Below are 15,572 nucleotides of genomic sequence, written 5' to 3' on the forward strand. Positions count from 1 at the left end.
TAGGAGATGGGGCGGGGCACCGGGGAATTCGAATGGGAGAGGCGGGCCAAAGGAGGGCCTGGAATAGACGCTGGGGCCTAGGCGCAGCTAGGCGACGCGAGATGGCGGCCACAGCGACCTCAGGTACGCGAGCCTGGCCTGGGCGAGGCAGGGCAGCAGTGGTCTGGAGCCTTGTGCAGTAATGCGTCGGAGTCTGGGCTGGGCTCCGTGGGTTGCCCGGGAGAGGCCGGAATGGCGGAGGCGGGGAGAAGGGGAGTGTGGGGGTCACAAACTCGTCAGTCCGCCTAGCTCTTTCCTTCTCCGTTTCCTCCTCACCGCTAGGGTCAGTACACCAGGGCCTCCCGGCCCAAGCTTTTGGTTTGAGTCCGACGTACTTTTCCTTTGCAAGCTCCAGTTTCTTTGTCTGTAAAATAGGGGCAGTTACCCCATCTCTAGGGAAAATTTGAGAAAGCAAGAGAAAAGTGGCTAACGCTCTCACTGTAAGGATAAACAGAAAGGAGATGGGTGCATGTTTTAGGAGAAGGGTTTCGTGTAGGACGTGGTGTCTGGGCGCGGAGAGGACTCTGAGAGATACAGGAGGGCAGGCTGAAGTTGAGACCCGGCTGCAGCTGGGTGTGAGTTGACAGCAAAAGATGCGCTGAGATCACAGAAAAAGTTAATAAGGGACTGTTTCCTCTCACTCTAACCGTGGAAGTGAATGGTATTTTAGGGTTGGAACGACTGTTAGGACGCTCAAAGTCTTGTGTTTGTTTGCATGTCCCCTCCTCCTCCTATAGACTGAATTCTTCTCAGTGATTTGAGCCCCTTAGTGTTTGTCAGGCCCTGTGGGGAAACAGACATTTAGGAGAATGCCTAACATTTCTTGAGCCTTTGCCAAGCACAGTTGTAAGCATTTTATAGTGATGAACCATTTAATAGCCACACAATGCTATGAGGTGGTAACTATTATAGTCTTTGTTTTACACATGAGGAAGCTGAGGCACAGATGGGTTAAATAGCTTGCTTAAAGTTAAAACAGCTAATACATATTGGGGCCTGAATTCGTTCTCAGGCAATCTGATTCTAGATTCTGCTTATTATGCCCCAGCACTTTCTGTTCATGCTGTGCACAACCTCCCCTCACCCTTCCAAGACCCACTGTGTCTGGTACACAGTAGATATCATAAAAATGCTTGAGTGAATACTGCCCCTTCCCTAGAGGGGCTTATAGTCTGTTTCAATAGATTGTCACATAAACAGATGTAATGTGATGAAACACAATGAGAGATAAGTATAAAGTGCTATAAAGCATGTGAAATCTGAATTAACCCTTGACTGTTCTGGGAGGACTTCATTAAGGGAGTGATATTTGAGGTAGGTTTCAAAGGTTAGATAGGAGTTTGCCAGGCTTTGGCTGGGAAGAAAAGAACAGCATTTTCTTATTTATAATGTAAGAGAGGTCAAGATGCTCTCTTGGCTTAATTTCTTCATCAATAAAAGGGAGAAGAGTTAAGGTGAATGAAATTTGGGAATTGTGGGAGGGGAAAATTAGAAGCAAGTACTAGCCCTGCCCAACCCCAGGGCTGTTTTTGTGTTGAAAGAGATAAAAACTGTAAACAGTTATGTATGCATGCCTCTCTTCCCTCCTCCCACGGACTGGAGCTCTGGAGCAGGAATGGCAGTGAGCCACTTTTATGATGAAAATGGGAAATGAACAAGCCAATGATTATGTTAGTTCATTCAGCAAATCTTAAATTTGTTCAGCGAATACTCCCTGAGGGCCTACTCTATGCCAGGCATAGGGAATAGAAAGGTGAGCCAGGGTAAAGCTTGTTCCCACAGAGTTAATTCAGCTGGGGAAGACTATGGACATGCAATCACAGTAGGGTGTGATGAATACTTGGATGGAGGGGCTAAAGAGAGCTGCCGGTGCACCTGATAAAGCCTTAGTGGGAGTGGGGTAGTAATGCTTACAAGGTAAGGTGATTTTTTTTCTTAAGAGGAATTAAGATTTAATTGTTCACCTCAGTTTTGGGGGGGGATTTGGGGTAGGTGGTGCAGTAGTGAAGAAGATATTCCAAGGAGAGAGAATAGCCTGTACAAAGGCCCAGAGTTGTGAGAGAGCTGCATGTTTTGTAAAAACTGAAGGATATTCATTATGGCTGAGAACTTTCAATGCAAAGAAGGAAGTAGGGAGAGAATGATTGGAGGGGAGTGAGACTGGAGGCAGGGACACAGGCCGTTGAGATGATGATCTTGGACAAAGGTGCAGTGGGTATGGAGAGAAGTGGACTCATTCAAGAGATATTTTAAAAGATATTTAATGAAACTGATGTTAATGATTAACTGGTATGTGAGGTAGAGAAGGTAGAATTAAAGAGTCCCACCTTTGGTGTTGATGCCATTCATTTACATGAGCAAAGGGGGAGGATGAGCTTGCCGAGAGAAGGAGAAGGTTCCCTTTAGGACAGGTGGAGTTTGAGGTACCTGAGAAACTTTTAAGAGGAAATGCCAGGGCAGCTGCTCTTAGTGTGGGTTTGCATTTCAGGAGAGAGCTCTGGTGTGGAATAGGAGTCATTAGCTTTAAGATGGTAATTGAAGCCAAAAGGGTAGGTGACCATGCCCAAGAAATAAATCTGAATGGTCTCTACTGGGGGCAGTTTTGTCCCCCATTGGACATTGGAGATGTCTGGAGACTTTTTTTGGTTGTTACAACTTGGGAAGTGGGTGTGGGTAATGCTACTGGCATCTAGTAGGTATGTGCTAACAGCCTAAATGCACAGGACAGCCCTACAACACAGAATTATCCAGCCCAAAATGTCAGTAGTGCTCAAATTGACAAACCCTGGTCTAAAGGAGGATAGAAAGAGCCTAGGAAAAACATTTAAGACTGGCAGAACTGAGGAGTTCTCTGGAACCAGTAAAACAACCAGGAAAGTAAGTGGCATGGAAACTAAGGGAAAAGTGTGTCTACCAAGAGTCTTAAATACTGCTGGTTAGTCACATAGGGTTGAGACTGAGTATGCTTTTTGGACCTGGCAATATTGGTGACTCAGCTGAATAGTGAAGGCAGAAATAAGTTGCAAGGGTTGAGAAGTGGGTAGCAAGAGAAAGGGTGTAATAGAAACAGCTAACATTGAGCACTTGCTGCCAGGCCTGGTGCTAAACATTGTATGTACATTATTACTTTGAATCTTCACATTCTTATGAAGGTAGATACTGTTATTTTTATAAAGGGAAGCTTGAGACTCCACTGAGGCTTAGGTCACACTAGTAGGCGGATCTTGTCTCTGACTCCAAGTCCCATGAGGATATAAAGACAAAAGGGCTAAGGAGGCCTGGGGATTCATATAAAGGACTTCATTTGGTGTTTTTTTTTTTTCTTTCTTTCTTTCTTTCTTTCTTTTTTTTTTTTTTTTTTGAGACAGAGTCTGGCTTTGATGCCCAGGCTAGAGTGAGTGCCATGTCGTCAGCCTAGCTCACAGCAACCTCTAACTCCTGGGCTCAAGCAATCCTGCTGCCTCAGCCTCCCAAGTAGCTGGGACTACAGGCATGCGCCACCATGCCCGGCTAATTTTTTCTATATATATTAGTTGGCCAATTAGTTTCTTTCTATTTATAGTAGCGACGGTCTTGCTCTTGCTCAGGCTGGTTTTAAACTCCTGACCTCAAGCAATCCGCCCGCCTCGGCCTCCCAGAGTGCTAGGATTACAGGCGTGAGCCACTGCGCTCTGCCTAAAGGGCTTCATTTGAAGCTCTGTCACTAAGTAGCTGTTGACCATGGTCAAGTCAACTAACCCTTCTATACTGAGGTTTTCTCATCTGAAAAATGTGTGTGTGTGTGGGGGGGGGCGAATATAAAACACTGAGCTTTTACCAAATACTGTTCTAAGCAATGTTACCTGGATTACCTTCATTACTTCCCTAACAACCAAACAAGTAGGTGTTTTTTATTTATTCCCATTTTACAGGTAAAGAAAGTGAGGCACAGGGATGGAAAATCATCTCCCCAGCTTATTTTTTTCTTTATTTCGGAATATTAAGGGAGTACAAATGTTTTTGTTAAATGGATACCTTGTGTAATGCTTAAGTCAGGGTTTTTGGTATGCCCATCACCAGAATAGTGTTCATTATACTCAGAAGGTAAGTTTTTAGCCCTCAAAACCCTTCCACTCTCCCCTCTTCTTGGTTTTCAATATCCTTTATATCTCTTTGTGCACGTGTATGCCCATTGTTTAGCTTCCACTTATTAGTGAGAACATATGGTGTTTGGTTTTCAATTCCTGAGTTACTTAAGATAATGGTCTCCAGTTCCATCCAAGTTGCTGCAAATGACATTATTTCGTTCCTTTTTTTAGCTGAGTGCTACTCCATGATGTGTGTGTGTACATATATATATGTACACACACACACACACATATACACACACACACACACCCCACATTTTCTTTACTCGTGAATTGATGGGCATTTAGGTTGATTCCACATCTTTGTAATTATGGTTTGTGCTGCGGCAAACGTTTGAGCACAGGTTATCTTTTTTATAACTTCTTTTCCTTTGGGTAGATACCTAGCAATGGGATTGGTGGACCAAATGGTAGGCCTACATTTATTTCTTTGAGGAATCTCCATACTGTTTTCCATAGAGGTTGTACTAATTTGCAGTACCACCAACAGTGTTCCTTTCTCTCTGCATCCATGCCAGCACACATTTTTTTACCTTTTCATAATGGCATTCTGATAGGGGTAAGGTTGTAGGTATCTCATTGTACTTTTAATTTGCATTTAAATGCATTTAATTTGATGACTGGTGATGTTGAGCATTTTTTCATATGTTTGTTGGCCATTTGTCCATCTTCTAGAAAACTTCTGTTCATGTCTTTTGCCCCCAGGTTAATTAGTTGTAACTGCCAGAGCTAGGATTTGAACCCAGGCCATTTTATCTTGTGTAATGAAACTACTATGTCACTATGCTGACATTTTACCTGTTACTTTTTTTAAATCCTCATAAAGCCCTTTCAAGACCGGAAACCAAGGCACATGGATGTTAAGTCATTTGCCCAAGACCACAAGCTAATAAATGCCAGAGCTGGAATTTAAATGCAGTTCTGTCTGACCAGAATCTACACCATTCCTCATCACAGACTTCCCCTACCTTTTTCCCTTACATTGATCACTGAGATTCCTTAAGTGCTTCTATATCTGCTATCTTTCTCTGTCCCCCCCCAAAAAAAAAATTGAGGCAGAGAAAGCTCCTGCACACATTGTTCACATATCAGCGAACCTCTCTGCAGCTCAGTTTTCTAGCTGCACATGTGCATCTGTAGGTTTTTACCTGCTTGCTCCTGACTTTCAGGATTGCCAGGAACAAATGAGAACTAGATGTCCTAGTGCTTTGTAAACCAGTAAGTAAAAAATGGTGTTACTAGCCCCACTTATCAGATGAAGGAAGAGAGGCTCAGTTTTTGAAGCAGGCCATCTGCTTATGGGCATGCCTTACTGTAAGATTCTTTCCAGGGGGAATCCGTCTGCATTTTTCTCTTGTTGTTTCTGTGTTGGCAGCATATACTCTTCTGTGAGGCCTGTGGCTCCCAGCAACTAGCTGTTACCACCAACAAGGAGGAGCTAAGAGTTTTCCCAGTTGGTACATAATAGGGAGACAATATGGCATCATCATTAAAAGCAGATTTGGAAGGGAAGAGATCTAGGTTTGAATTCTGCTATTAGCTGAGAGCTACAACAGTATGCTATCCTCCTCATAAGATTTTTTGTTCATTTAATGCTCAGAAAGGCTTTTTAAATTTTTATCTTCATTGTATTTTCTGATACAAATTATTCATACTTTTTTCAAATTATTTAGGTTTTATCATCAGAAGCAAACTAAGTGGAAAACTGACAAGAAAAGAATTACATGTCAGTGCTTTTTGCAGGCTGACTTGGGACAGAAGGGGCTTGAGGCTACTCCCCAACCTGATCCTTTCCAAACAAAGATGTCCATAGTGTTATTTTTTAAAAATGCAAATATTACAGCATTGCAGAACTGAATAACATAGAAAATAAAGTCACATAATCCCCCATCAAGAGAAAACCATTGTTAACAGTTGGTGGGGGGCAATATGTACATACATCTAAATATGTATTATAAATCCCAGGCAACAAATAAGAGGCACAGAAGTCAGGCAGTTCATTATCTGGTTTTACATAGGGTCAAATATCAACATTTTTTTTTTTTTTTGAGACAGAGTCTCACTCTCTTGCCTGGGCTGGAGTGCCGTGGTGTCAGTCTACCATGTTTCCCGGAAAATAAGACCTACCCATAAAATAAGCCCTAGCAGGATTTCTAAGCATTTTCGCAATATAAGCCCTACCCCGAAAGTAAGACCTAGTGATGGGCGTGGCTACGTAGCGTATCTGCACAACCCATGCATTTCGTGGCAGAGCAGTAAAGAAGATGAGCAGCCCTTCTCATCTGCCCCATCGAGACAGCTACTATCCCAGAGGTGACCAGAAAGGTGCGGGAAGCCCCACCAACACGGTCGGCTCCCTCTGTCAGGTCCTGGCCATCCTGTGCGTGCTGCAAGCTGAGGCTTTGAGAGGAAAATAACACATATCCTGAAAATAAGCCCTAGGGTGTCTTCTTGAGGAAAAATAAATATAAGACCCCTGTCTTGTTTTCAGGGAAACACAGTAGTTCACAGCAACCTCAAACTCCCGAGCTCGAGTGATCCTTCTGCCTCAGCCTCCCGGGTTGCTGGGACTACAGGCACACACTACATGCCTGGCTAATTTTTTTCTATTTTTAGTTGTTTGGCTAATTTCTTTCTATTTATAGTAAAGACGAGGTCTCACTCTTGCTCAGGCTGGTCTCGAACTCCTGAGATCAGGCAATCCTCCTGCCTCGGTTTCTCAGAGTGCTAGGATTACAGGCGTGAGCCACTGCCCCAGGCCAAATATCAACTCTTTTAATCCTTAGAACAACCTTGTGAGGTGCTGGTCTACTTAAACCTTGGCAATTTGAAACATGTTCCAGCAGCTGCGGGAGCACAAGGGAGCTTTAGAAATGCAAAATCTCAGGCATCTCCCCAGGGACTGAAGCTGAATCTGCATTTTAACAAGATTTTTCAGGTTGTTTGTGTATACACTGCAGTCAGAGAAGCCTGCTGTACATGCCACTGAACCTACTTGTACAGCAGAGAAAGAACTGGGATTAAGCTTGAGAGTGCCCACAGGACAAACAGGGCGGAAAGAACATCCCTGAAGTTAGCTGTGGCCCCTGGCCCTTCCAACAAAGTTGGTCTCCACTTCTCTGCTACCACTATACTGCATGCCTAAAGTAATCTTCTCTCCAGGAGCTGGTCGCTGTCGGCTAAGCAAGGTAGGGGCTGGAAGGCGCCCACCTCCGGCTCGAGTAAGGGTGGCTGTGCGACTGCGGCCATTTGTGGATGGAACAGCTGAAGCAAGTGATCCCCCCTGTGTACGGGGCATGGACAGCTGCTCTCTAGAGATTGCCAACTGGAGGAACCACCAGGAGACTCTCAAATACCAGTAAGGTTCAGGCCTCTCTTTTCTCATGCCATCACCTCTCCTAGGCCTGCTCACATTGTCACTTCCCCAGAGAGTTTCTCAGACCTGCCTCTCCAGGATCCTTGCTCCCTCCTCAGCACCACGTTGTTCCCCCTGTCATTTGTTCATTCAGGAAATGTTCATGGGTGCCCACTGTGACGGGTCCTTTCTAGGATACTCTAGGGAAAGACTAGAGGCTGAATCAGACACACATTACTGTTCACAGTCTTGTGGGGGAAATAGGCCCAAAGGGGGGAATAAGTGGCAAAGGTGAGCAGGGGATCCCCAAATAGGGTCTGGCCTTGGAGGGTGGCCATATGGGAAGGGTTAGGAACATAGACCAGCCTGCCAACCCAGGCTGCAGCTGGGTAGTGTCAGAAGACCACCAAGGTTTGGGGACAGAACTCACAAGGACAGCTACTTTAAAATCCCATTGAGAATTTAAAGTTCAAACTCTCTAGCCTATTATTCTAGGCCAAGAGTGGCAAACCAGGGACTACAGGTCAACTCTGACTAGGAGTCTTTTAGTATTAATAAATAAAATGTTATCATTTATATATTGTCTATAACTGCTTTCTAATTGCAATGGCAGAGCTGAGTAGTTGTAAAAAGGAAGCGTATGACCCACAAAACCTAAAATATTTACTATCTTGCTCTTTACAAAAAACATTTGCTGACTCCCAATCCAGGCCCTTGACAATTAGGCTTCAGTTTCTTTCCAGCCTCCTCCCCTTCAATGTGTACTAAACTCTCTGGTATGGCCTACGCCATAGTTTCTCCCTCAGAGTGCAGTGAATGGGCTACAGGTATGTTGTATCTACTCAGTCCTAAGCAGCATCCTCTTGTTTTCCCCATTATGGTGTATAAATACAATGTTCTATACATGTTGCCATGTGAAAAAAATTGGGAAGCCCTGCTCTTTCACATCTTGTCTTTTCTATGTGCTAGTCTTTGTTTTGCCCCCCCCCATATGTGCTATTCTTGATACTTAGAATTTCTTTCTTTCCCTTCTTTCTGTCAAAATCCTCCTTCATTGAGCAGAATCAGTTACTTCTTCTAGTGTATTCTCATGTTTGTTTCCTAAATCACAGCAAAGTATGGGTAACTAACCCACCAGATTGCAAAACTCCCAAGACCAGGGACATCAGATTCATGTTTCTATTCCTACTACCAACACAGAGACTGGGATAGAGTAGCTGTTCAGTGGATGTTTTTTAAGATCTTTGTGCAAGAAAAGGGATAGCGACTTTCTTTTAAATCCAAGGTGTGGATGAAAATCCCTGCCTTCCCCCCCCACACACACACATAACTTGCAAATTTCCTCCTTTCTTCCTGCCTATAGGTTTGATGCCTTCTATGGGGAGAGGAGCACTCAGCAGGACATCTATGCAGGTTCGGTGCAGCCCATCCTAAGACACTTGCTAGAAGGACAGAATGCCAGTGTGCTTGCCTATGGGCCCACAGGAGCAGGTGAGGGAGCCAGATAGGGAACAGCTATGGGTCAGAAAAGGCTAGAAATGGAGAGAAAACTCTGAAAGCTTTCTCTACTCTTTCCCCAGGGAAGACCCACACAATGCTGGGAAGCCCAGAGCAACCTGGAGTGATTCCGCGGGCTCTCATGGACCTCCTACAGCTCACAAGGGAGGAGGGAGCTGAGGGCCGACCATGGGCCCTCTCTGTCACTATGTCCTACTTAGAGATCTACCAGGAGAAGGTAAGGCCCCATTCTGGTTGAGAGGGAAGAAACAAAGGGTCTAAGTAAGACCTAGATCTAGAACATAAAGCTCTGCTCTAGCAAAGAGGTGAGACCTGGAAAGACAGAGGTTGGAGTAGCAGATAGTACAACTCAGAATCCAGCAGAGAAAAGCAGACTGATCCCCCAGGAAGCAGGCAGCCTATGTATGGATAATTGTCCTTACCTCTCCCCACTCAAACAGGTATTAGACCTCTTAGACCCTGCGTCAGGAGACCTGGTAATCCGAGAAGACTGTCGGGGAAACATCCTGATACCTGGCCTCACACAGAAGCCCATAACTAGCTTTGCTGATTTTGAGCGGCACTTCCTACCAGCCAGTCGAAACCGGACTGTCGGAGCCACACGGCTCAACCAGCGCTCTTCTCGAAGTCATGCTGTGCTCCTGGTCAAGGTGAAGCCCACTGATGGAGTGAGGACCTGGGAAACCTCTGGAGCTTAAGCTAACTAAGCCTAGGACTTCTGTTCTTACCTCCAGGTAGACCAGCGGGAACGTTTGGCTCCATTTCGCCAGCGGGAGGGGAAACTCTACCTGATTGACTTGGCTGGATCAGAGGACAACCGGCGTACAGGCAACAAGGGCCTTCGACTAAAAGAGAGTGGAGCCATCAACACCTCCCTCTTTGTACTGGGCAAGGTGGTAGATGCACTGAATCAGGGCCTCCCTCGTGTGCCTTACCGGGACAGCAAGCTCACTCGCCTACTGCAGGTTAGGAGAAGGAGGCTCTTAGGCTGGTTGGGGAATAGCAGTCAAGGAGCAGGAAGGGCTGGGCTTCTCACTCATCCACTCTGCCTGACCCCCAACCTTCAGGACTCTCTGGGTGGCTCAGCCCACAGCATCCTCATTGCCAACATTGCCCCTGAGAGACGCTTCTACCTAGATACAGTCTCTGCACTCAACTTTGCTGCCAGGTCCAAAGAGGTGATCAACCGGCCTTTTACCAATGAGAGCCTACAGCTTCACGGTGAGGTCTGGGGGGGAGGCAGGTGCGGAAAGACTGGGTCTGGAAATTAGGGAGTTTGCTGAAGCCACCAAGCATATGCACAGAGGCTGACCACCTCCCATCCCTCTTCACCCACCCCCAATCTTCTAGTCTTGGCACCTGTTAAGCTGTCTCAGAAAGAACTGCTAGGCCCATCAGAGGTGAAGAGAGCTCGAGGCCCTGAGGAAGAAGAGCTTGGGAGTCCTGAGCCCATAGCAGCCCCAGCCTCTACCTCCCAGAAACTCAGGTGAGCAGTGGGGCCTTGGGTATATCCCCTTCCTATTGTGTCTGGCTTAGCTGTGGAGCTGTAACAGGGTTAGCCTGTCAGATCTTTGAGCAGAGACAGCTGTGAACTTGTTCCTCTCCCAATGAATTCACCCAAAATCCTACTCTGTTGAATTCACTGAAGTGCTAAGATCAATCTATCCTCAATGCTTCTGTGTTGGGGACCTAAGGAGCCTTGGCTTCTAGCCGACCCCTCCCTTTCCATTTTCTAATCCCTTTAAGCCATTAGCAAACCCTCAAATTTTAGGGCAGTTATTTCAAGGACGAGCAAGGAATAATCTGGATCAGATCTTTCAGGTCCAGAGGATAAAAGCAAAGCAAAGGAGACGTGGAAGAGACGAAGAGAGACGTCTCACTGAGACCTCTCCATCTGTGTCAGGGCCCAGCCTATGACTCTCCAAGGAGCTGGTTGCTGTCCTAATTTTGCCCTGCCTCTACCCTCAATCCAGACAAAGCCTCTAAACCAAGTCCCTTGTGTGTGTACCTCCTACCCCAACTCTGATGGCTCCACCTCATGACCCAATATATACTAATCCTCAGGTCGCCTGTCTTTAGTGGACTGACTTTCTGTGTTTGGTGACTTGACTCCCTTTTCCTTCTTCAATTCCAAGGAGCCAGATGCAGTTTTAACTTTGCCCTGTTCCTACCCCCTAGACCTAATAAAACCTCTAAATTGTATAGGTACTAAAACTACTGAACAGTCCGGGCGCGGTGGCTCAAGCCTGTAATCCTAACACTATGGGAGGCCAAGGTAGGCAGATTGCTCAAGGTCAGGAATTTGAAACCAGCCTGAGCAAGAGTGAGAGCCCATCTCTACTATAAAAATAGAAATTAATTGGCCAACTAATATATATAGAAAAAATTAGCCGGGCATGGTGGTGCATGCCTGTAGTCCCAGCTACTCGGGAGGCTGAGGCAGAAGAATTGCTTGAGCCCAGGAGTTTGAGGTTGCTGTGAGCTAGGCTGACGCCACAGCACTCACTCTAGCCTGGGCAACAAAACGATACTCTGTCTCAAAAAAAATAAATAAAAATTACTGAACAGAGGTGATCTGAAGAAGCCAAGGACTATTATACACTCTGCTCCAGGTGACTACTGTATTGGAAGATGCCACACACAAAAAGATGCTTGCTCACTCATGACCCCATCTCTGTCTTGTCTTTCCCAAGCTGTCTGTTAGCAGTCTCCTCCTATATGCACAAACTCGGAGAAACTTAACACAGGCAAGCTCTCTGCCAAATAAGCATTCTGAGTAAGGGGAAACTTGGAGCTGAACTTCACCAGACCTAGACAGACCCTGACATTGCGGGGCTCACTTCAGGAGAGGCGAAAACATCAGTATATGATGCCAGGTAGATAGTACCCAGAATGAGGGAGGGAGTAGCTGCTTGTTCTGTGAGGGCCAAGTGGGAAGAAATGATTTCAAGTCCACATATTTTCTGATCCTGCTCTTCGAGGCAGTTGTACATAAAGAAGAGAGACAGTTCCTGTCCTCAAAGAGTTAGTTCCCAGTGGAGGAAGGAAGGTGCACAATCAAGGAATCATAGGAAAGATAATTGAGATCAGATGTAAGAAGGTGAGCGGGAAAATATTCTAGGTGAAAGGAATAAATGTTAGACATTACCATGCTCAGATTAAGGCATTTCTGTGCTTGAACAAGCCTTTCCTACTGCCTGCAGGATAAAGGCTTGGCAGTTGAGGTCTTCAGTGGCTGTCAAATCCCTGCCGAAGATGACTTCCTCTGTGAAGCTTTCCCCAACTGTTCCTCCAATTGGATAGGCACTTAGCCCTTGCTGTCACCTTATCATGGTCTCTTTCCTTATTAGACAGTGAATGCTTCCACAGCAGGGCAATGTCTTAAATCCCTGACGGTACTCAGGTGTTCATTAAATGCTTGTTCTCATCTGTTTTCCTGGCATCCCTGAGAGGTTACTTCACCTAAGGAAGACACTGTACCCAGAGAAGCTAAATGACTTGTTTGGGGTTGCCTAGCAAGTTACCATCACGGTTCTGGAACCATAGGATATACCAAGTTAAGGCATGATGAGGGGAATCCTGCTGTATAGAATGTGATGAGAGAGTAGGTAGGGAGTAACCTCTTTGTCTGCTCAGCCCCCTGCAGAAGCTAAGTAGCATGGACCCAGCCATGCTGGAGCGCCTCCTAAACTTGGACCGTCTGCTGGGCTCCCAAGGAAGCCAGGGGGCCCCTCTGCTGAGTACCCCAAGGCGAGAGCGGATGGTGCTCATGAAGACAGTGGAGGAGAAGGACTTGGAGATTGAGGTTAAGTGTTGGTTGTGGGGGAGGAATGGGAGGTGGTAGCTGGGATTCCTACTGGCTTTGAGAAGCAATTCTAGGATCCTCAGACAGGGAAAGACACTCAAAAGCTATGTCCAGAGTTGGGTTCAGTCTTCACCCAACTCTGGAAGTTCCCCAGCTTCTGCTTCAATGTCCTTAACATAGCTAAACTTAGAAAAATAATTGAGATTAGATGTGAGGTGAGAAGGAAAATGTCCCAAATAAAAGGAACAAATGTTACATATTGCATTTCCTAAAACCCAGCCCACATTGAGGATTCTGCTTGAACAGTCTTTCAGTATTTCCAAAGAAGCTTGTTTCACCTCTGGGCAATCCCCCAATCATTAGAAAGCCCTTAATTACTTTGGGCTTTACCTGTTTCCTGGTAGCTTCCCCCATTGGTCCTAACTCTGCATATTCACCCTGCTAATCTACTACCTTTCAAGCTGCCCTGGAGTTGGGTTTGGGTCACAACTCTCCCTGATCCTTTCCAACAGAGGCTTAAGATGAAACAAAAAGAACTGGAGGCCAAGGTGCTGGCCCAGGAAGTTGCGGACCCAAAGGAGAAAGAGAATTGCTCTCCCACAATGCTCCGACCCCTTTCCCATCGCACAGTTACAGTGGCAAAGCCCCTGAAAAAGGCTGTGGTGATGCCCCTACAACTGAGTGAGTTTGGCTTCAGGGGCCAGGAGGGTCCAGATAACTGAGTTCCCGTAAGGGAAAAAGTGTTAGCAGCTGTCTTCATATCACTTGTGTTCTCCCACCATATGCCAGTCCAGGGGAGGGTGGGGAGGATCTGAAGCAGAGTTGGGTGCTCTGCCCTTGGCTTTTAGTACGATGGCATAGACAAGTATGTGATTGATTTTAATGCAAAACCAACTGAGATTACTTTCAAATATAGGTATAAGAAAGGGCATGTGGAAACACAACTGAAGGTTAACTCAGGGTGCAGGGGAGCTGAGGAATCAAATGGGAGAACCAAGTGGCTACCAGGGAGGGTGAAAAGTGGCCTCTGTCCTGACTCCAATTCTCAATTCCTACTTCCAGTTCAGGAGCAGGCAGCATCCCCAAATACTGAGATTCATATCCTGAAGAATAAAGGCCGGAAGAGAAAGGTGAGACTAGCTGGAGGCTTAGGCTACACCTAGCACAAGTCTTGAAATTTGCTCACCCCTTGCCTGCAGTGATGGTACCTTTGCAGGACATTTAGGGTAAAAGGAATGATAAGGATGTTCTAGCAAAGTGGGTGTCTACTGCCTGTTACTGTCCTTTCTTCCTGATGGCTCCTGCACTCAGTAGGTACTTATTAGGTAGTGTGTAGCCTGGCTCCTGCCCTGTAGGGAAAACTTATGGAAATATGACTGAAGCTCACAAGAATCCCTCTCTCACACACGCAAACAAACACACCCCTGCAGAAAATGAAACACCACTAGAACTACCCAAAAACTGAGGGGTGGGGGAAGGGAGGTCATTCATTGCCTTCTCACATGTACTTTCCCAACAGTGAAGGAGAGCTTATTCTTTCCTTTTTTAGAGATGAGGTACCAGATTTAAAAGTGTCCTTTGTGCTTCACACTTATTAATATGATCTTCACAGTAACTCTATGAGAAAAGAACTAGTATTACCACTAGGTACTAGTATTAACTCTCACAAGTTGCATCTAATGAGCATTAGCCCAGAAGGAAGGATTTTGGGATGGATACTTGGTAGGAAAGAGGCTGGAGTGGGCAGGCAGGGAGGAGGTAACTGGTGCTAGGTTTCTAGTCTTGGCAGAGGAATCCAAAGCACGTTGCTGCTTTCTGTCACTTACTTTCCCTTGCCTCATAGCTGGAGTCCCTGGATGCCTCAGAGCCTGAGGCGAGGGCTGAGGACTGCTGGGAGCTACAGATCAGCCCGGAGCTACTGGCCCATGGGCGCCAAAAGATATTGGATCTGTTGAATGAAGGCTCAGCCAGGGATCTGCGCAGCCTACAACGCATTGGCCCGAAGAAGGCCCAGCTTATTGTGGGCTGGAGGGAGCTCCACGGCCCCTTCAGCCAGGTAACAGGGAAGGGCAGCCATGGAGTGTGTGTGTGGTGGAGGGGAGACCTGGCACTCCCTAAACGCCTTTTCCCCATTGCTGCTGTTCTGCCAGGTGGAGGACCTGGAACTTGTGGAGGGCATAACCGGGAAACAGATGGAGTCATTCCTGAAGGTAAGGTCCTGTTTGTGCCCCCTTCCCTGTCTGGCCTGTGCCCAGCTCTAACGTTGCTTTCCCCTTCCCTTCTGTGTTGCAGGCGAACATCCTGGGTCTCGCCGCTGGCCAGCGCTGTGGCCCCTCCTGACTGCCGTCTCCTGCATTTTGTTTCTTTTAATCCTTGTATAACCGCGTATTGTGTAAATAGAGTTTTTACTCCGGTGCTTCCGTCTGTTTTTTGGGACTGCAGGGCGGGGCCGGGGTATAATCGCCCTGGGGGTGGGCCACGAGCTCCGCTGTCCAACCTCTTTGGGCGCCATCTTGGGGAGGCCGTGAACCAGCGCCGGATTGTAAATAAACTGCTGGAGTGAAAGGACGGTGGCCGAAAGGAAGCAAAAAGCTCAAACCCAAGCCCGAGGACGACGACCGTTAGGCGGGCGCGCGCTCGGGGATTAGCCCCGCCTCATCCGTACCCCCGCGCGCGCTCTCCTATTCTCCCGCTCAGCAACGACAGCGGTATTGTGCGCGTGCGCGCG

The 15,572-nt window shown here is 46.7% G+C and overlaps 1 protein-coding gene across 2 annotated transcripts; it reads left to right on the plus strand.

Annotated features, from left to right (window-relative positions):
- The first annotated feature begins 27 nt into the window (after nucleotides 1-27).
- Nucleotides 28-15,260, plus strand: KIF22 (kinesin family member 22). 2 transcript variants are annotated; one of them, XM_012764251.3, is made up of 14 exons: nucleotides 28-123; nucleotides 7,329-7,524; nucleotides 8,885-9,012; nucleotides 9,102-9,256; nucleotides 9,480-9,689; nucleotides 9,774-10,004; nucleotides 10,107-10,260; nucleotides 10,390-10,525; nucleotides 12,676-12,844; nucleotides 13,357-13,525; nucleotides 13,907-13,974; nucleotides 14,688-14,900; nucleotides 14,995-15,054; nucleotides 15,137-15,260. In XM_012764251.3, exons 1-14 carry the CDS (start codon nucleotides 33-35, stop codon nucleotides 15,182-15,184), a joined length of 2,028 nt encoding a protein of 675 aa, XP_012619705.1. In that variant the 5' UTR covers nucleotides 28-32; the 3' UTR covers nucleotides 15,185-15,260. The 2 variants fall into 2 exon arrangements, with proteins under 2 accessions (XP_012619705.1, XP_075851541.1); XM_075995426.1 differs by lacking the exons at nucleotides 13,357-13,525; nucleotides 13,907-13,974.
- The last annotated feature ends 312 nt before the right edge of the window (nucleotides 15,261-15,572 follow it).

The sequence above is a fragment of the Microcebus murinus genome, chromosome 19, assembly GCF_040939455.1.
Source record: "Microcebus murinus isolate Inina chromosome 19, M.murinus_Inina_mat1.0, whole genome shotgun sequence".
Taxonomy (NCBI): Eukaryota; Metazoa; Chordata; class Mammalia; order Primates; family Cheirogaleidae; genus Microcebus; species Microcebus murinus.